Source organism: Cottoperca gobio, chromosome 5 (assembly GCF_900634415.1).
Source record: "Cottoperca gobio chromosome 5, fCotGob3.1, whole genome shotgun sequence".
In the NCBI taxonomy this organism is placed as follows: domain Eukaryota; kingdom Metazoa; phylum Chordata; class Actinopteri; order Perciformes; family Bovichtidae; genus Cottoperca; species Cottoperca gobio.
In genome coordinates, this window is record NC_041359.1 from 21,534,559 (window position 1) to 21,550,559 (window position 16,001).

Sequence of the window (16,001 nt, forward strand, 5' to 3'; positions counted from 1 at the left end):
AGGCCTGATGGGTGTAGGTTAGCCCACTGGTCTGCAGTCATTTTAAGTGTGGGTGTGTGTGTGTGTGTGTGTGTGTGTGTGTGGGTGGGGGGTGGGGATAAAACGATACATTCAGATACTAAGAGAACATATTTAATTATTTAATTTGTATACCAAGTATTTAAAATCATCTCTAAACCAGAAACGTACAGGAGTAAATCGAGGGGCGGAGCACAGCAATTCCAAAGCGACCCTTTTAAATATTCTCTTCCTGAAACTTGAGTAAGTTTCACTTTCCGTTCTACCTGCTGAGAAGTGAGAGCTCGTAGTTGAGTCGTCACCTCCTTGCGATTTGACTTCTAGGACCTATAAACGGACCTTCTTACCTTTAAGTCGCCTATAGGAAGGGTGTGTTGAATGCGAACAGGACCGCAACAAACACGTCCCGAGAAGGTTAGATGTTAACTTGTCTTGTACACAGCCCTGTTTTGTCATTACTGTCATGTTCGCGCAATAACATGTTGTGTCACCTGTCGTTTCAGGTGTAATTATGGCCTCTGAAGTTACACCGAGAGTCGATTTGAAAGAGGGTGAGCTTCTGAACTTGGTTTCGATGTTGTTCAAATGGATCTAACGTATCGTCATGTCGCATATCCTACTAATGCCATTTATTTAACTTATGTCTCATTGAAAATACTATGTTTCATATGTGTTTCTGTTTAGCATTGAATTCTATCAGAGGATAGTAAAAGTGGGTCATTGTTTTGATTCGTCATACATTCACCTAGTCCCACTTATTTAAAGCACAGTAAAATGTAAGTATTAATTTTTTTAATATGTATGTAGGCCTATATATAATAATTGTATAGCGCTTTTCTTGTAACTCAAAGACACTTGAATGTATATATATGTCTATATGGGATAGAGAGAATATATAGACAATGCAACACCCAATACTCATAACAGTACCATCCAATGGTAGCAGCCATCCCTAAGGAGAAATGAAGTGTGTTGATGATAAGACACTTAAGGTTAAGAACTCTTCCTTTGCTCCCTGTGCAGCGGAGAAGCTGGCCCTCTCTCTGAGTGAAGCCCTCAGCGGTGGGGATGGACAGGAAGCAGTCAGACTGTGCCAGGAACTGTCACAACTTTCTGTTCCAGTGTGTGTCAGCGTCAACAGCCAGGCCTATCCTCAGGACTCCATAAGGTGGGACACAACTGTGTGTGCATGTGTCTGTGTATGAACCATGGTGCTCGTAGGGAAGAGTTTCAGTGATTATTTTTTGACATCTGTTTTGAATTAGGATTATGTAATTGATAAGCATATGAGAATAAAGGTCAAGTGTGGCTACAAGAAATGAAGAAGTGTGTGCATTCATGCGGCTCTGGGTGTGGTTACTACTATAGTTAGAAATGTGAAAAATGGAAAGACAAGGCGGGTTCCATTGTTTCAATAGGTTGCGGGTTGGAGTGGAGGATGCTCAGTCAGATAACTACATCCCAGTGATTGTTGAGGTTTCTTCTGACATGACAATTGCACAACTTAAAGACAAGGTATGTGACAGCAAACACTTACAGCAGATGATCTAACAGCTTTTTTTCTTTTATTGCTTTCTATCTATTACACATTCATGCCATACAGATGTGTTTGTGTGTGAAGCGTGTACATGAACACACATGCTTTCTGTAACAAGTGTTGAAACCAAAATGTCATTGTATGATCTGTTTATACCTCATTCTGTGTTCACAGATAAGCGGTGACTTTGGGTTCGTCCCCTCGCTGCAGCGTTGGGTGATCGGGAAGCGGTTGGCTCAAGACCGCGAGACGTTGTACAGCCACGGTGTTCGTCACAATGGGGACCAGGCTTTCCTGTTTATCCTCTCCGCCCAGGCTGCTCATCTAACACGGCAGCAACACAAGCTGGACCAGGAGCAACAACGCATAGAGGGTTAGTAATACACACACACACACACACACACACACACACACACACACACACACACACACATCTATTATTCTATATCAGTCCGTCAAAAATATTTACTCTTAATTAAATCATTTCATTTACTATCTCCTCTTACTATCCCAAGATTTTTTTTTCAATAAGTCCGTGGCATTCTGCTGTAAATTATGAATTTGCGCCGTATCACTAAAGATGCCGATAAAACCAGCAGTTTGTGTCCATAACTCCCACCAAACTTCATATTATTTAATCTTTAATGACTCAGTCACAGTATACATGCTGGCAAGTTGAGTCCAAATGCAAGTGGAATAAAATGACCCTCTGTTTGTGGTATTACCGTATCATGATTCAAATTGAAATGTGTTTCTGTTATTGTTATAAAACAGGTGTGAAGTATTTAGGCTGTTCTACGAGTACAAATGGTAATAAGTATATACTGTACTGTTCCCTGACTTAGGCAATACCTATTATTAGATCAGATATTGCCTAACTAAGTAAACAAACCAAAGAAACTGTCCAATCATGCAACGCAAACTACTGGAATTATATTCAGGTTGAATACACAACTTGATTACAAGTTAATTCACCGGGTACATTGAAGTGTTATGGAATGATAATCTATTTCTAGGCATCGTGGAGACCATGCAACTTTTTCCAAGAGGAGTGGACGGAGGTGGTGGTGACAAGACAGCGCCTCCTGCTAACACTGAACACAATCCTCCTCCTCATCCTCCTCCTCCTCCTCCTAAACCTGCGTTGCCTCCGAAACCTCAGGTCAGAATACAACCTGTGCATTAGACATCATGTCTGCAGTGTGACTGAGCTTGTGTCTGCACACAACTGTACAAGCGTACTGTATATCTGTGTTTTGTGCGTAGTTGGGCTGGGCCTGTGACGGATGCACTTACTTGAACAAACCAACGCGTCCCGGCTGTGAGATGTGTGGAGGGGACCGGCCAGAGGGTTACCAGGTGCCGGACATCTACAAGCCGGACCAGCAGGAGTTCCTCAGGATTCAGCAGGAGCAGTTGGCCATGTTGCAGTACGAACAGGTAACGGTGCTGTTCGTTATTAAGTCGGACAGATTTTAGGATTCCTGAAATCTTTTCAGTCTCGTGTCAAATTTGTATCAAAATTTGAAGTGACCCCCGAGATTCAATAATAGACCTGCAACACAGTGCAGAGTTGTCTTTGTATTTATATAACTTGACATGTTTATTACTGAGGTCATAGTCGTCCTCCCCTATTTACACACATGAGGGGGGCAGAACATTAGATACACCTCTCAATATAATGCAGTCCAATATGAAAAATGTCACCTGCAATGGTCTCGATGCTGGAACATAGAATTGGATTAATAACTTCATGGAAGTGTCAAATAAAACTGAACACTCCAGGCATCACACAAGTAGTATTGGATTGCACGTAAAAAAAACTGAAACTTGATCTGTGGTGATCTAAATGCAATCAGAGGATGTTCAATCGTTAACTAACATGTTTTATGATACAGTATGTATGATACATGCAGAGCCAGTAGATGACTCTACACAGCCAAATAGATTGTAAGTAAGTAGAGTCCAGACGAACGGACGTGATGCTGATAGAAACGTTTAAAGTTAATGACCAGACCTTCAGCGCTTTCCATTTTCTGGGGAACACAGAGCAGTTTGTAATGAGTCATGACAATGTGCAGTGAAACTCTGTGTTGTGATTGCCTCCCTCCCTTTTCCGGGTGATGAAGGCTCAGAAGGACGAACGTGAGAGCAACTTCCGGAACTTGTTGGCAACAGAAGACCAGAGCCTTTTCCCCAACGCCGCGGAGGCAGACTGTCCCATCTGCTTCACTCAACTGCAGCCAGAAGAAGGCATCGTGCTCAGAGAGTGTCTCCACACCTTCTGCAGGTCTGACACACTTCATCATTGTTGTAGCTTCGTCGCATTGTGGTGAAAGTGATTCAATCATTTTGTCTTTGCTTTCTAAAAGTCTACAATGGCCACTTTTTCTCATGTGCGTGTCCTTGTTTAGGGAATGTCTAAAAGGGACAATAGTGAACAGTCAAGATGCCGAGGTGTCTTGTCCTGAGAAATGCGACAGCAAGCTACTGGACCGAGAGATCAAAGCGGTGAGTGTGAGACTTGGAGAACAAGAACGTCTTTAAATAGTTGGTGAGAAATAACAGCATACAAATAAATAAAAAAACATGAAAATGTCAGATCTACAGTAAACAGCGTGTCAGTGAGTGGGTGTGGGGTTACAGCAGTATTAGGCTGTAAGCATTTACACAATCCATTTATCAAAACCTCTTCTAGCTGAAGAAACGTTAAGCGCCTCCGACAGGCAGCAGATAACATATGCTCTATTTCCTTTCCATAAAGATAACAAACCCCTGGAGTACGTCCACTCTTACTCTCTCTTTGTCCCTGGATACAGCTGCTCACAGAAGAGGAGCACCAGCGGTTTCTGGAGTTGCGTCTGAGCATCGCAGAGAGCTGCTCAGAGCACAGCTTCCACTGTCAGACCCCCAACTGTCGAGGGTGGTGCATCTACGAGGATGAAGTCAATGAGTTCCTCTGTGGGAGCTGCAATCAAACCAACTGCATCCTCTGCAGGGTAGTTTTCTGACCTTCACTATATTAACTGGCCAAGTGTTTCTCACTGTGTAGTAGTAGTAGAAGGACCAAACATAAAGGAAGTTGTGTGTGTGTGTGTGTGTGTGTGTGTGTGTGTGTGTGTGTGTGTGTGTGTGTGTGTTTGCAGGCCATCCATATCGACATGAATTGCAAGGACTACCAGGATGACTTGCGCATCCGAGCAGACAACGACCTGGCGGCTCAGCAAACTAAACAGATGCTCGAGGTAGGTCAGCGTTTCTTTGCACCAGCGCCATAAAACCAGAACAGGAAGTTCTGTAGGCTCTGAAATGTAGCTAAGTGCTTCAGTACATCCTATGTGGTAAACATTAATATCTAACTATTATCTAACATGACAGAGAACTTTAAATGAAGTAATCTGTACATATTTTATGACAAATCATGAATATAGGGAAGGACAAAACGTGTTTTATAACTTCTGGCACTGACCCTGACTTAGTTAGTACCTTGTTCTTATCTGTTCACTGTGTGTGTGGCTCCACCTCAGGCTCAGGCTGATTATTTCATGTTTTCTGGTCCAACCTACTTACTCAAAAGAAAGTGGCCAGGCGGTTGTCCCCATGATCTAGGATCAACATTTGTATTTAGTTTTTGGTATTATGTAATTGTTTAATGTTGCTGTTTTGTGTACTTTAAAAAAAAATCACCATTAATCTTCCTGAATTGCATTTTTGCACTGCAGGTGTAATTCAGTGTTCGATTGTCCAAGTCGTTTTTATTATTTGCGCATTTCTCCCTGTGGCTACTTAACATTTCACATGTGCTGATATGCTTCAATATAGAGCCTGCTGCAGAATGGGGAGGCCATGAAATGTCCACGTTGTGACATCATCGTCCAGAAAAAAGACGGCTGTGACTGGATCTGCTGTTTGATGTGCAAGACAGAAATCTGCTGGGTCACCAAACAAGCTCGCTGGGGACCAAATGTAAAAAAAACAAACATGCAAAACGCTTTTTCACAGTGTCGGTATTTAGGAAGGTCAGCGCAGGTGTTGTGAGCTGTGAATATGAATGTTTCCTTTATCGTGTCTTACAGGGCAGCGGCGACACATCTGGGGGCTGTAGATGCCGACTCAATCAGCAGCCTTGTCATCCCAACTGCCAAAATTGCCACTGAGGGAAGGACACTAATGGACACACACACACACACACGTCTGCAAGCACATGCTACATGAGAAGAAGCCCAGACTCCAGCTGATGCTTAGCCTAGCTTAAAGCTGGCTACATTTATATGCTCTATATTATTTCTAGGCACATCAGGTGGAATACAAATAATTCAATATGAATCCTATACACAAGCTATATCTTCTACATCTCTGCAGCTGAGTATGCTGACTGTCAGACAACAAGCTTGAATGGGATCTTCCCGCTAAAACAATACTTTGTTGTGATGAACGAATGCTTAATATGGATTTCGAACTCTTGCTACTGCTTTCATCACAATTCAGTTTGACGAGCCAGCAATCGTATTGTGTTTACTGGAGTTTAATTCAAAACTTTGATCGGACGACTACACCAAAACAACATTTTTGAGAGAAAAAGGCTAAAAATGTCACCCTACAGCTAACCTGTGTGAAATACGGCTACAAGTAACAATAACGTTAATGCACAAATCATTTGATTGTTTGTTACAACTCATTTAGACTGCAGACATGTTACGATTGCTGGATACCAAAGTAAAATCTTTCTATGTAAACATGTGTTTTTCTTTCTATAATAGCAATAGATTTTCTTTCAGTCGACTAATCCGACTGTGGTGAAGGATGTTTTTTACACTGAATGAATGTGTCGATGCAAAACAAGCTGCTCTGATGCACTTAATGGCTTGAAGGAAGTATCACTTTGAAATATGGCGAATTGGACAAATAATGACGCCATGTTGTCGTCTGGTTTTCAGGAATTTAACTGTATTTTAAGTGTTCATGTCTTGTATTCATGACGTTTGATGGTCCTTACTCCAATAAACTGGAGCCATAAATATAAGCATGTTAGCATTATTGTAAGACAAGGAAATACGTTCATATTAAGCTCAAAGAAAAACTGGTCTGAAAAAAAGACCGCTGTGTTAAGTTAAGCCAACTTGTGATGAGCCTCACTGTACAAGCAGAGTCTGAAAAGTCCAAAAAATGTCCAACGTACCGTTAAACAAAAGGTTTTGTTGGAAATGTAATGTAATGTCATTCCTTGTTACATGGCTTTAGTCAGATTAAATATTTACATGATTTAATTAAATGGTCACAAAATGTATGTTATGACGTACGTGTGAATTCCTGTGTCCAAACAAGTACATAGAACATTTTCACTCTAGTTTATTAGCATTCTCTTGCACAACTTTACATTAGTATGACAGTTTCATTATAACAAAAATAAACATAAAAAGGCAGATAAATCATTTAGTGCAGTGACAGTAAATGAAAACCACTGAGTGCAAATACCTGGTGCCTTTACAATAGCGCTGAATAACTACACTCAGGCACCTCAGAGCGTCCTTGGACATGTTCCAGGTCACCTTCATGTTGATCCGTTTGTAGTTCCCCTACTAGCTGAATCAGTGGTTCACTACAAAAAGGCAATAAACCAAATCAACCACGATACAGGACTTGGATGTCCAGGCATTCAGTGTCTAATACAGCAAGCGGAACATCTCTCAACATGTTACGTCATTGACTTCAACAGAAGTGAGACGTTTTTGGTCGACCGGTTGTGCAGCACAATGCAGGTGACCTTGAACTAAGTCAATTCTGAAGATTTATTGTCTGTTAAGCAAAACACATTATACAGAATACAGACAACCCCAATTCACTATTTTAGGATGAAGTGCTCTGACAAACTATTTGCTATGTTCTGATGAGTTTCTGATGCGAGTGCCACACCACTGAGGCCTAAGCGATCCCTCCCATTACTTAAAATATGTGATTGAATGAAAATGACTGGAACATTGGAATGAGCTTGACTTGTCTCTGAAATGCAAATGCTACACTCAAGCAATACAATTTACTAAATGGCGTGTGTTAAAGCTAAATTCCCATTTAAAAACAAAAACCTTTGAAGGCTCGGGTCTGCTTTATGCTGACAGGAGCCCCCTTACAGATGGGAGTGAGACCGATCAAACAAAACTGTGATATTGGAAAACGGATGAAGTCAGTGCAAACTGGGTCCCCCACTGTGCCAGACATTTCCCCTTCTCATTTCAAACTGCCGTTTATCACAGCTCGGATATTTTCTGTGACCAGGCATTGAGTGAGTGAGTTGCTAAACTATAGATCTAAATCATCTACTCCAGAAAAAGTGACACAAGCATACCCTTGTTATTAGAGGCCATAAAACACAGACACATTTTTAAGGCTGTGAAAAGCAAACAATTAAGTGAGTAAATAATTGGAAAGCTCTCGTACAATAACGTCACTGTGGTGGTTTGTTTACTTCCTGTGACTGTGAAAGCTTCATTCTCTACTTCAACTCTGGGGCCGAATCCTCAGAAGAAGAGATACACACGTACAGCTCAAGCAGAATGCAATACATTTACTTTGTTAAGATTAATGATTAAAACTTTTTACAGATACGTTGAGCTGGCCCCCCCAAACCATGAGCCAAATTTAAAATGTGTGCTTTTGACATAACTTTCTAATTTTCTAAGTAAAAAGGTTTTGAACAACTGAAAAGTGACTAAATGAATGAAAACATAATAAAATGAGTGACCGTAAAAAGTGCCTGTGTCATGACCATATACCTAAACAACCTAAACCCATCTAAAAATGAAGAAACGGTAAACTATAAGGATTCTAACAATCCTCTATTTGGTCCCAGTCCAGGTATCAAATAGAAATGGGTTGCGACCACACACACACACACACACACACACACACACACACACACACACACACACACACACACACACACACACACACACACACACACACACACACACACACACACACACACACACACACACACACACACACACACACACACACACACACACACACACACACACACACACACACACACACACACACACACACACACACTCTCGTACATTCACTCCAGCTCTATATTAATTGGCAGCAGTTTCAAGTGTAGCGAGTCCCCCCCAATATTTCAGCATATATCAGATTATCCTATTACCAAATATAAATAAACTTTTAACAATGACACTATCGGTAATAGTTCTTATAAAAAGAGTCTCTTCATTATAACACGATGAACGCTTACTTCGAGAACACCAGCGGTGCTGCTGGTGCGTGCTCTTCAGGAGTCGGTTTAGAGAGTACACTGTAGACAGTGTTATCGACTGCGTGGGTTCTGGTTTCACGGATTAAAGTTTCTTGGAAACAAAACCACCAGCTAGATTCAGTCATGGACATATATGTTTAGTGTGTAGGAGGTGAAAGAGGAGCAGCTCAGGGAAACAAGTCCAGTTTTGGTGCCCACTCCAGGGCGCTGTTGACCACAGCGAGAGCAGCCGCCCCTAAAGCCACCGTGAGCCCCATGACAGCCAGTCGAACAAACCGCCGTGAGACTGAAGGTCGGTTCACCGTCACTACTGCGTTCGCCGCCGATCTCTCCAGTGCGGCCTGTTTCTGCTTGCGTCGGCGACGGAGGACAGAGTCTGGTCGCTGTTGAGTGGACGCAAGGTCAAAGTCCTTAAAGGTAGAGGCAGCCATGCTTAGGAGGAAAAGAGACAGATACAGGGAGAGAGCAAGAGAAAACAAAAGTCTAAGTGTTAATGAAAGAACAGTGAGCAACTGGAGTTGAGAAGTAGAAGAAAGTGATTGTTGTTATATAAAATAATATTCATATTTCAGAGTGCAAGTGTGGTAGCAGAGAAAGGCAAGATTCTTACCACTGAGGCTTTTATAAAAAAAAAAAAAGAAAGCAAGATGGAAACCCTAAGGAGTCGAGTACCTGTCATGCGAGGCAACTTCTCTGGCCATTTCAGAGGGAGGGAACTGGACGAAGAGGTCTCCGGCTCGGCTGATGAGCGTTTCATATGGCAGATCCTGAGGAATCTGAGACAGCAGGTGATGAACCATAGCCATATCACATTCACACTCTAACACCTCCTCTTCCCTGTACAGTACGATCTGCAACACAAATACCAATAACACATTTGTTATTACACATGGATAACTGAACAGGCATGATGAAGAACACTTGTTATTCGGGCATGTTGATAAATACAAGTGTAACCTCAATGAGCCTTAGCTGCCCTTACTTAAATATATACAGTTATTCAACACAAAGATCTTGGTACACCTCGTATGCATTGACACCAAATACTTTTCTTTCTATCTTGATAGGTTTCCCAAGGTCTCGTAAAAATCACACCGTAGGAAAAGTTAGTTAAAAATCAGTAAAGTGCCGATTGAACTCACCACAGCAGCAAAGTAGATGGGCATCAATGGATGGCAGGCCAGGAAGAAGTCATACAACCGGACAACATGGCGGAAGTCTGACAGGACGTGGCCAAACCAGGTGATCAGCCAACTAAGAGCGAAGACTGTCCCCACCTCAGCCCTAAGACACAATCGATAGATGGCAGCGATCACAGAACTGTAACGTGAGCTCATGCACCACTTCAGAGACAATGAATGTTGAAATTTATATTAAAACAATGGTGAACTGAAAGACACAGAAGGAAAGTCATGTTAGCCCCTTTAAGAGGTGGATTGACCCAGTTTTGTTAAGTCATTACAAATGTAACTGGAGTTGAAATAGTAGGATCAGTACGCTGTCAGCACAAAGTCACCTTTTTACTTATAACATGAACATCTTTTGATTTGAGCTCGCTGAAGAGTAACATTAATCTTAGTTGTTTTCTAACACTTTGAAGAAGCTAACCGCTAAAGTCGTGTCACAAATGTAATAGCACAGTTCACATTAACGACCACCATAGATACTGTAACCCTCCTCTTGTCATGGCAGGATTAATATATTAATTTAGACAAGCAGACATGGGCGGAAACGATGTGTAGATCAGATAGAAATGTATTACATTTCATAACCACGGGGAAAGCTGTGTTGGTTATGAAACCTTTGAGTATTCTTAGCGTTTAAAGTAAGGATGGATTTCTTACAGGTGACCTCGAATGAGAGACTGAAAATAATCTGATTCGGCCAGTTATCACTGAAAACAGCAGAGAGTCTTACTGTTGCATGAAGTCGTGCACCTCAGGGTTAACCCTCTCGATGATGGGCATCAAATAGTTAAGAATGTGTTTGGTGTTGTCCATGGTAGGATCCATGAAGTCCCTGAACATGAGGATAGAACAGAGTGGCCTTTTTAGTATGCACAGTAGACTATTGTTGAAAGTGGGGGGCAGGGAAGGGAAAGGATATTATATATTCTGACACGCGGACCCATAACAGAGAGAGCAACACTGATCAGATATACTGCAGATGGCATATGGTAAGTACCTGAGGTGATGCGTGGAGAGCTTTTCCACAAGAGCAGTTGCAATGCGCTCTCCAAGGACCAATAAGAAGGTGACAACAATGTCATGGTATCCTTGGTAGTAGTGTAGCTGGGGATTGCGCTTAAGAACTACAAGGATAATGTCAATTAGTTCTTCCTGGAGACCCTCCCTCTGCTCATCTGGCATACCTGTAAAAGTCCACACAAAATAAAATACAGTTGTTAGTTTATAGAGGCTTTGGGTATGCCACTACATTAATGACTCCATACATAAAACATATCTGGGAGGTGCAGAAATCCCAATTCAGCCATAGTTTGTTAATGCTGACTTATACTGGCGTATGATTAACACATGTAGAACCAGTGCTTGTTGTGTTATAGCCCTCTTTAAAATAGAAGATAATCCGAGTAAGTAAGGAGCATGAATGGCAACATTCATTGCTGGTTCACCCAGCAGTCAAACGGGCTGGAACGATGAAGAACAAACAAAGAAATAAATACTAAACTTCCATAACTTCAGGATAAAACCTAATTGTAATACGGTACATTCATATATTTACAGGACACTGAAAAGTACAGTATACTAATGCCCAGGCATTTCTTCCACCAAAACACAGTAAACACAACAAATTCTAGTAAATTAGAACTCTTTGACTTCTACATGATCGCAGTCAAACTTCACTGAGATGAGAGCTGGCAGAGATGGAGATATTGCTCCTCTAACAAGAAAAACATTTTGGGTGCAGGTCCTTGAAGTCTACCGTTACATTGATAGATCTTGATTTGAGCATCAGAGTTTAAATACGAGTAAGATGGACTGGCAGAGATTCCAGTAGGGCAAAGTTGACAAAAGGGCTGCGCCTCTCTTCTGGAATTTTGTCTGCGTGCCAAGTTAACTACCAGCAAAAGTTACACTAATGGCAAGCAGTGCAAAGCTGTGCCATTGCATTGATCTGTTGGATAATACATGCAGATTTTCTCACGTGAATGACATTAAGTTACATTACATTACTCAGTCAAACAATGCATTTGGCATTGGTATTGAAATCAACACTAATTATCAACACAATCCAAATAAAAACTATCCCCTCTGAGCAAATATGTTGTTAAAAACCCTTTGACAAGTTGCAATAAAGTATATTCAACACACTAACTTGTATGTCTAGATTGGGTGACCAGGACTGGTGCACAGCCTGGTGGTGTGTGTGTGTGTGTGTGTGTTCATCTTTAGGTGCATCAGTGTTTCTGAGGAATATACACACAACAGGGTTTCATTCTACTCACCAGGTGGGAACCTCCGCAGCGAGCGCTGGACATCCAGAAGTACCTGGTTGTAGTCCTTGTTATTCTCTCGCTCTACCTTTTCTGGACAAGACATGTCACCATCAGCATTACCATACACTAGTCAAATACTGTATGTGGGATATCTTGCACCTGCTAAGACTCTGTATGTGTCATGCATAGTGGGGGAAAAGGGAAGGTATGTGCGATGGCAATATAGATATGTAGCCTATATTGCTCTGCTTATGTTAGCTAACATGATACCTGGCTCTTGTTCCAAGACGTGAGGAGGGACGTTGAGAAGCCGAGGCCAGACTTGACAGCGTATCTCATCAGTCAGCAGTCCTCCTTCACTGATAGCCATCCTCCTTAAAGCAGAGACATCGACTGGACTCACACGGAGGGCCTGTGTGATGTCCGCAACTTTCCTCTTCCGTCTGCTATCCCAGTCTGAGACACAGAAAAACACCGAGTTCAACTAGCAAGTTAGCATGTGCTTAACGGTACCGTTATCTGGGAACAGTTAACGTCACTTGTACATCCCGCTACCGTAAGTTAACACATTTGCAGAGGTTATGGAGGGCATTTAGTCAACTCCAGAGATAGAAACAAGCGACATAACAACATTTGTTATAGACAGTTTTGCTGCTGAGAAGTCGAAAACTTATGATTTCCCAGAATGAAGACAGCTAACGTTAACTACTTTAGCAACATGCCAGTTACCGTTACCTTGTCTTCCATTCGCAGGTGACGAAGCACCCGCACTTCTAGATTTATTCATTGTTTCTCCACTTCTTGATGTCCTTGTTAGATTAAATCACTTGTCATCCTACTATCTTTGCTTGGCTAACCTCGATTTAGCCCTTCATGGCTGCCAACTGGAAGCTAGCTGTCTAATTAGTAAGGCCAGCCTCATACAAACACGAGCCGATAGTTAGCTAGCTATTCAGTGTTAGCTAGTTATCAAGCTAACACTACATTGCCCTGGTTCCGAAACTGCTATTTTCAGCAACACAGCCATCATAACTCGGACTACTGACAGTAGTGAACAATTAGGAGACGTCGCTTAAGAGTAATACGGTTACACCACTGAAACGGCTACATGTTTACATCGACGGAAGCGACCAATGGGATACATCAGCTTTAGCTAGCCTCCCTGCTCAGACTGAATGATGACGGCGATCATGGGAGGTGCCGAGGAGAAGGCGTCTACCTTCCCGGCTGTATATATATATAATAATAATAATAATAATAATAATAATAATAATAATAATAATAATAATAATACATTCGTATAGTTTGCTAGTTTATTGATTGACTGATCGATTCACCTTAGTGTGTAATTATGTAACTCCAACTTAATTGGACCTACTTAGACCACTCCACTACAGGGGAGGGGAATATTGCACTTTGTACTTCCTCACCTGTGATGTGTTTGACAGAAACAGATAGGCCTAATTTGCAGATTAAGACTTTACATTAACAAAAAAATGTTTACTTTATAAACCGGCTACAGCAATAAAATGTTTCGAGGATAACTTGTTTGGCGATGGTGTAACTGAATAGACAATGTTTAAAATAACAATTATATTACCTTGTAATATGAGTGTGAAGGGACGTATTTAAACATGAATTATGTTATTGAGAAGTGTTATTATTCTAAACGCAATATGCTATCATGTATATGTCCATTAGGGGCAAACTGTACGTTTTATTCCAGCATTTCCTCGAGTTGAAATCAGGAACCTATGTTTCCTTGCCCACCGACACTAATTCCTTTGGCCTTGATTGAACGCATGCGCAGTATGTGGTCAGTTCCACGTCTAGCTGCAACAGGTAGGTATTTTAATATACGAGTATGTGCATGTAGTATGCAGGTGGGTTTGAAAAAACACTCACATTTCAAATAAAAACGATTTGTACAGACATTATGCTTATATCATTTTAATGCTAAACTGTTGAGTTTGAAATAACATGGCGGGTTTTCGTATTTGTACACAAACTGGGGGCCGGGAAGTACCCATGTACCCATATTTCTCTATTTTTCCCATCTTCATAACTAGCAAGCAGGGTGATTATTTCTGATGTTGCTAGCTAAATGGACATAGATGTGGCCGACAGTAATGCTGCATTTAGTGCTCCTCGGATTTCCAGAGTTTGGAAGTCGTTCTTCCGACTTCAGTTCATGTGTTCATCAGAAGAGGCGCTCTGTAAGGATGGATATTAATTTGTTTGTTTCTTCTTTCCAGCTCTGCTTTGAAGAGATGAGATTCAAAGACCACAAGAAGTGAAATTAAAGCAGCAGTGGGGGTCCACCTTAAGCATGCCCCTGCAAGGACTGGGTTGATTTAGGTCCTATTAATATGATTGATTGATGAACATGCATTAAATACACGTTGTTTGCTCTTGTTTAAAGATGCTGAACTTTGTACATTAAAACAATAAGGATAATGCACGTCATACCCTGAATGTTGTCTTTAGTTGAAGAGCTTTAGGTTACTTATTAATGTTTGATTTTAAGTATTCATAACTAAACAATATATATATATATATATATATATATTGGTATTCTTTTGATGTAAACCAAATGATCTCAAAAGTTGTTGCTAAGCATTTGAGCCATATCCTATTTTACAGTAAGAATCTAGACATTTCTGAATTACATGGCAGTTTATCAATGGTTTGTTTATTCAGTTACACCACTGTAAGAAACGTTTTATTGGGGCAAACTACAAGGTACATTTTTTGAATGTGAGATGCTATCATATAGTTTGAAATGTCTATGCAATTTTGACATTGACTTTGGATTGATCTCGTCTTTGAGAAACGTCAGAAACTCATCAGAACATGTTGATTAGACGTCTGCTTGACGTCAAAGTGTTATTTGGGAAGTATCCTTCCCCATGCGGAACCGGACAGCTGTTGAATACCCACATAATCTGAATAGTATTGTATTTGTGCATAATATGCGCATAGATGTTAAACATACATGTTTCTCTTTAAAAAAAAAATGTTGCGCAATAACCCCCCTGGGTGTGGTGTTTGTTCTGAAGAAACGAAAACGAAAATGACAACGCACTAAAATAGCAGCTTCCTTTCCTGAGCAGTGAGCAGCAGGCACAGCTGAGACAGAGCAGCGACGGAGAAGAGAAGGCGCGGTGCTGTAATGCTAGCAAATGGTCTCGCTTCCTGTGTACAGCTTTGTCATATCAAGTGGAAGTCAGTCTAGGTAAGTTATTTTTCTCTTTCATTATGGACATATGGATCAAATATAGAAGTGAGAATACATGATGGTCCGGACTGATAATCAAACATTGCTCAGTCAGTATAAGACATATTCCGGAGTATATAGAATATGGTGAATAAAATTAGATAATAATAAAAAAGGCGTGGCACATTTTCTAGCTTGTTGATACTTGTAAAGCCTCAGGGTATTTAATCAGATCCGTGACAAAAGACTTTTGATGTGGTGACTAGCTCAACCCATTTCTGGTGAACAGAAACCTAGACACCCTCATGCAAGCCTTACCCTGCACTGTCCGGGAGAGGGCACCCTCTTATGACTTAGGCCATAGGTCTTCAACAGGGGGTCCGCGACCCCTTCAATTGGGTATTCCCCATTTTTACTTTTTACTTCTACTCAACTATATTTTGGTAGTAATAGTGTAATTGTCACCCCGCTACATTTATTTCAACACTTTAGTTACTTT

General features: G+C 41.2%; 2 protein-coding genes and 1 long non-coding RNA gene across 4 annotated transcripts; 2 read left to right on the forward strand and 1 right to left on the reverse strand.

Annotated features, from left to right (window-relative positions):
- The first annotated feature begins 235 nt into the window (after nt 1-235).
- Nucleotides 236-6,842, forward strand: rbck1 (RanBP-type and C3HC4-type zinc finger containing 1). Its single transcript, XM_029430874.1, has 13 exons — nt 236-432; nt 522-569; nt 1,042-1,186; nt 1,437-1,533; nt 1,730-1,928; nt 2,572-2,717; nt 2,822-2,995; nt 3,685-3,845; nt 3,970-4,066; nt 4,375-4,554; nt 4,702-4,800; nt 5,378-5,521; nt 5,632-6,842. Exons 2-13 carry the CDS (start codon nt 530-532, stop codon nt 5,710-5,712), a joined length of 1,563 nt encoding a protein of 520 aa, XP_029286734.1. The 5' UTR covers nt 236-432; nt 522-529; the 3' UTR covers nt 5,713-6,842.
- Nucleotides 6,843-8,515: 1,673 nt separating this feature from the next.
- tbc1d20 (TBC1 domain family, member 20) lies at nt 8,516-13,087 on the reverse strand. 2 transcript variants are annotated; one of them, XM_029430877.1, is made up of 8 exons: nt 13,021-13,087; nt 12,556-12,741; nt 12,295-12,375; nt 11,013-11,199; nt 10,746-10,847; nt 9,971-10,112; nt 9,501-9,679; nt 8,516-9,260 (listed from the first exon to the last, which is right to left on the reverse strand). In XM_029430877.1, exons 1-8 carry the CDS (start codon nt 13,070-13,072, stop codon nt 8,996-8,998), a joined length of 1,194 nt encoding a protein of 397 aa, XP_029286737.1. In that variant the 5' UTR covers nt 13,073-13,087; the 3' UTR covers nt 8,516-8,995. The 2 variants fall into 2 exon arrangements, with proteins under 2 accessions (XP_029286737.1, XP_029286736.1); XM_029430876.1 differs by lacking the exon at nt 13,021-13,087 and having other exon boundaries at nt 8,517-9,260; nt 12,295-12,370; nt 12,556-12,695.
- LOC115007849 (uncharacterized) lies at nt 12,719-14,751 on the forward strand. Its single transcript, XR_003832235.1, has 2 exons — nt 12,719-12,841; nt 14,541-14,751. It is a non-coding gene; the product is annotated as an uncharacterized LOC115007849 (long non-coding RNA).
- The last annotated feature ends 1,250 nt before the right edge of the window (nt 14,752-16,001 follow it).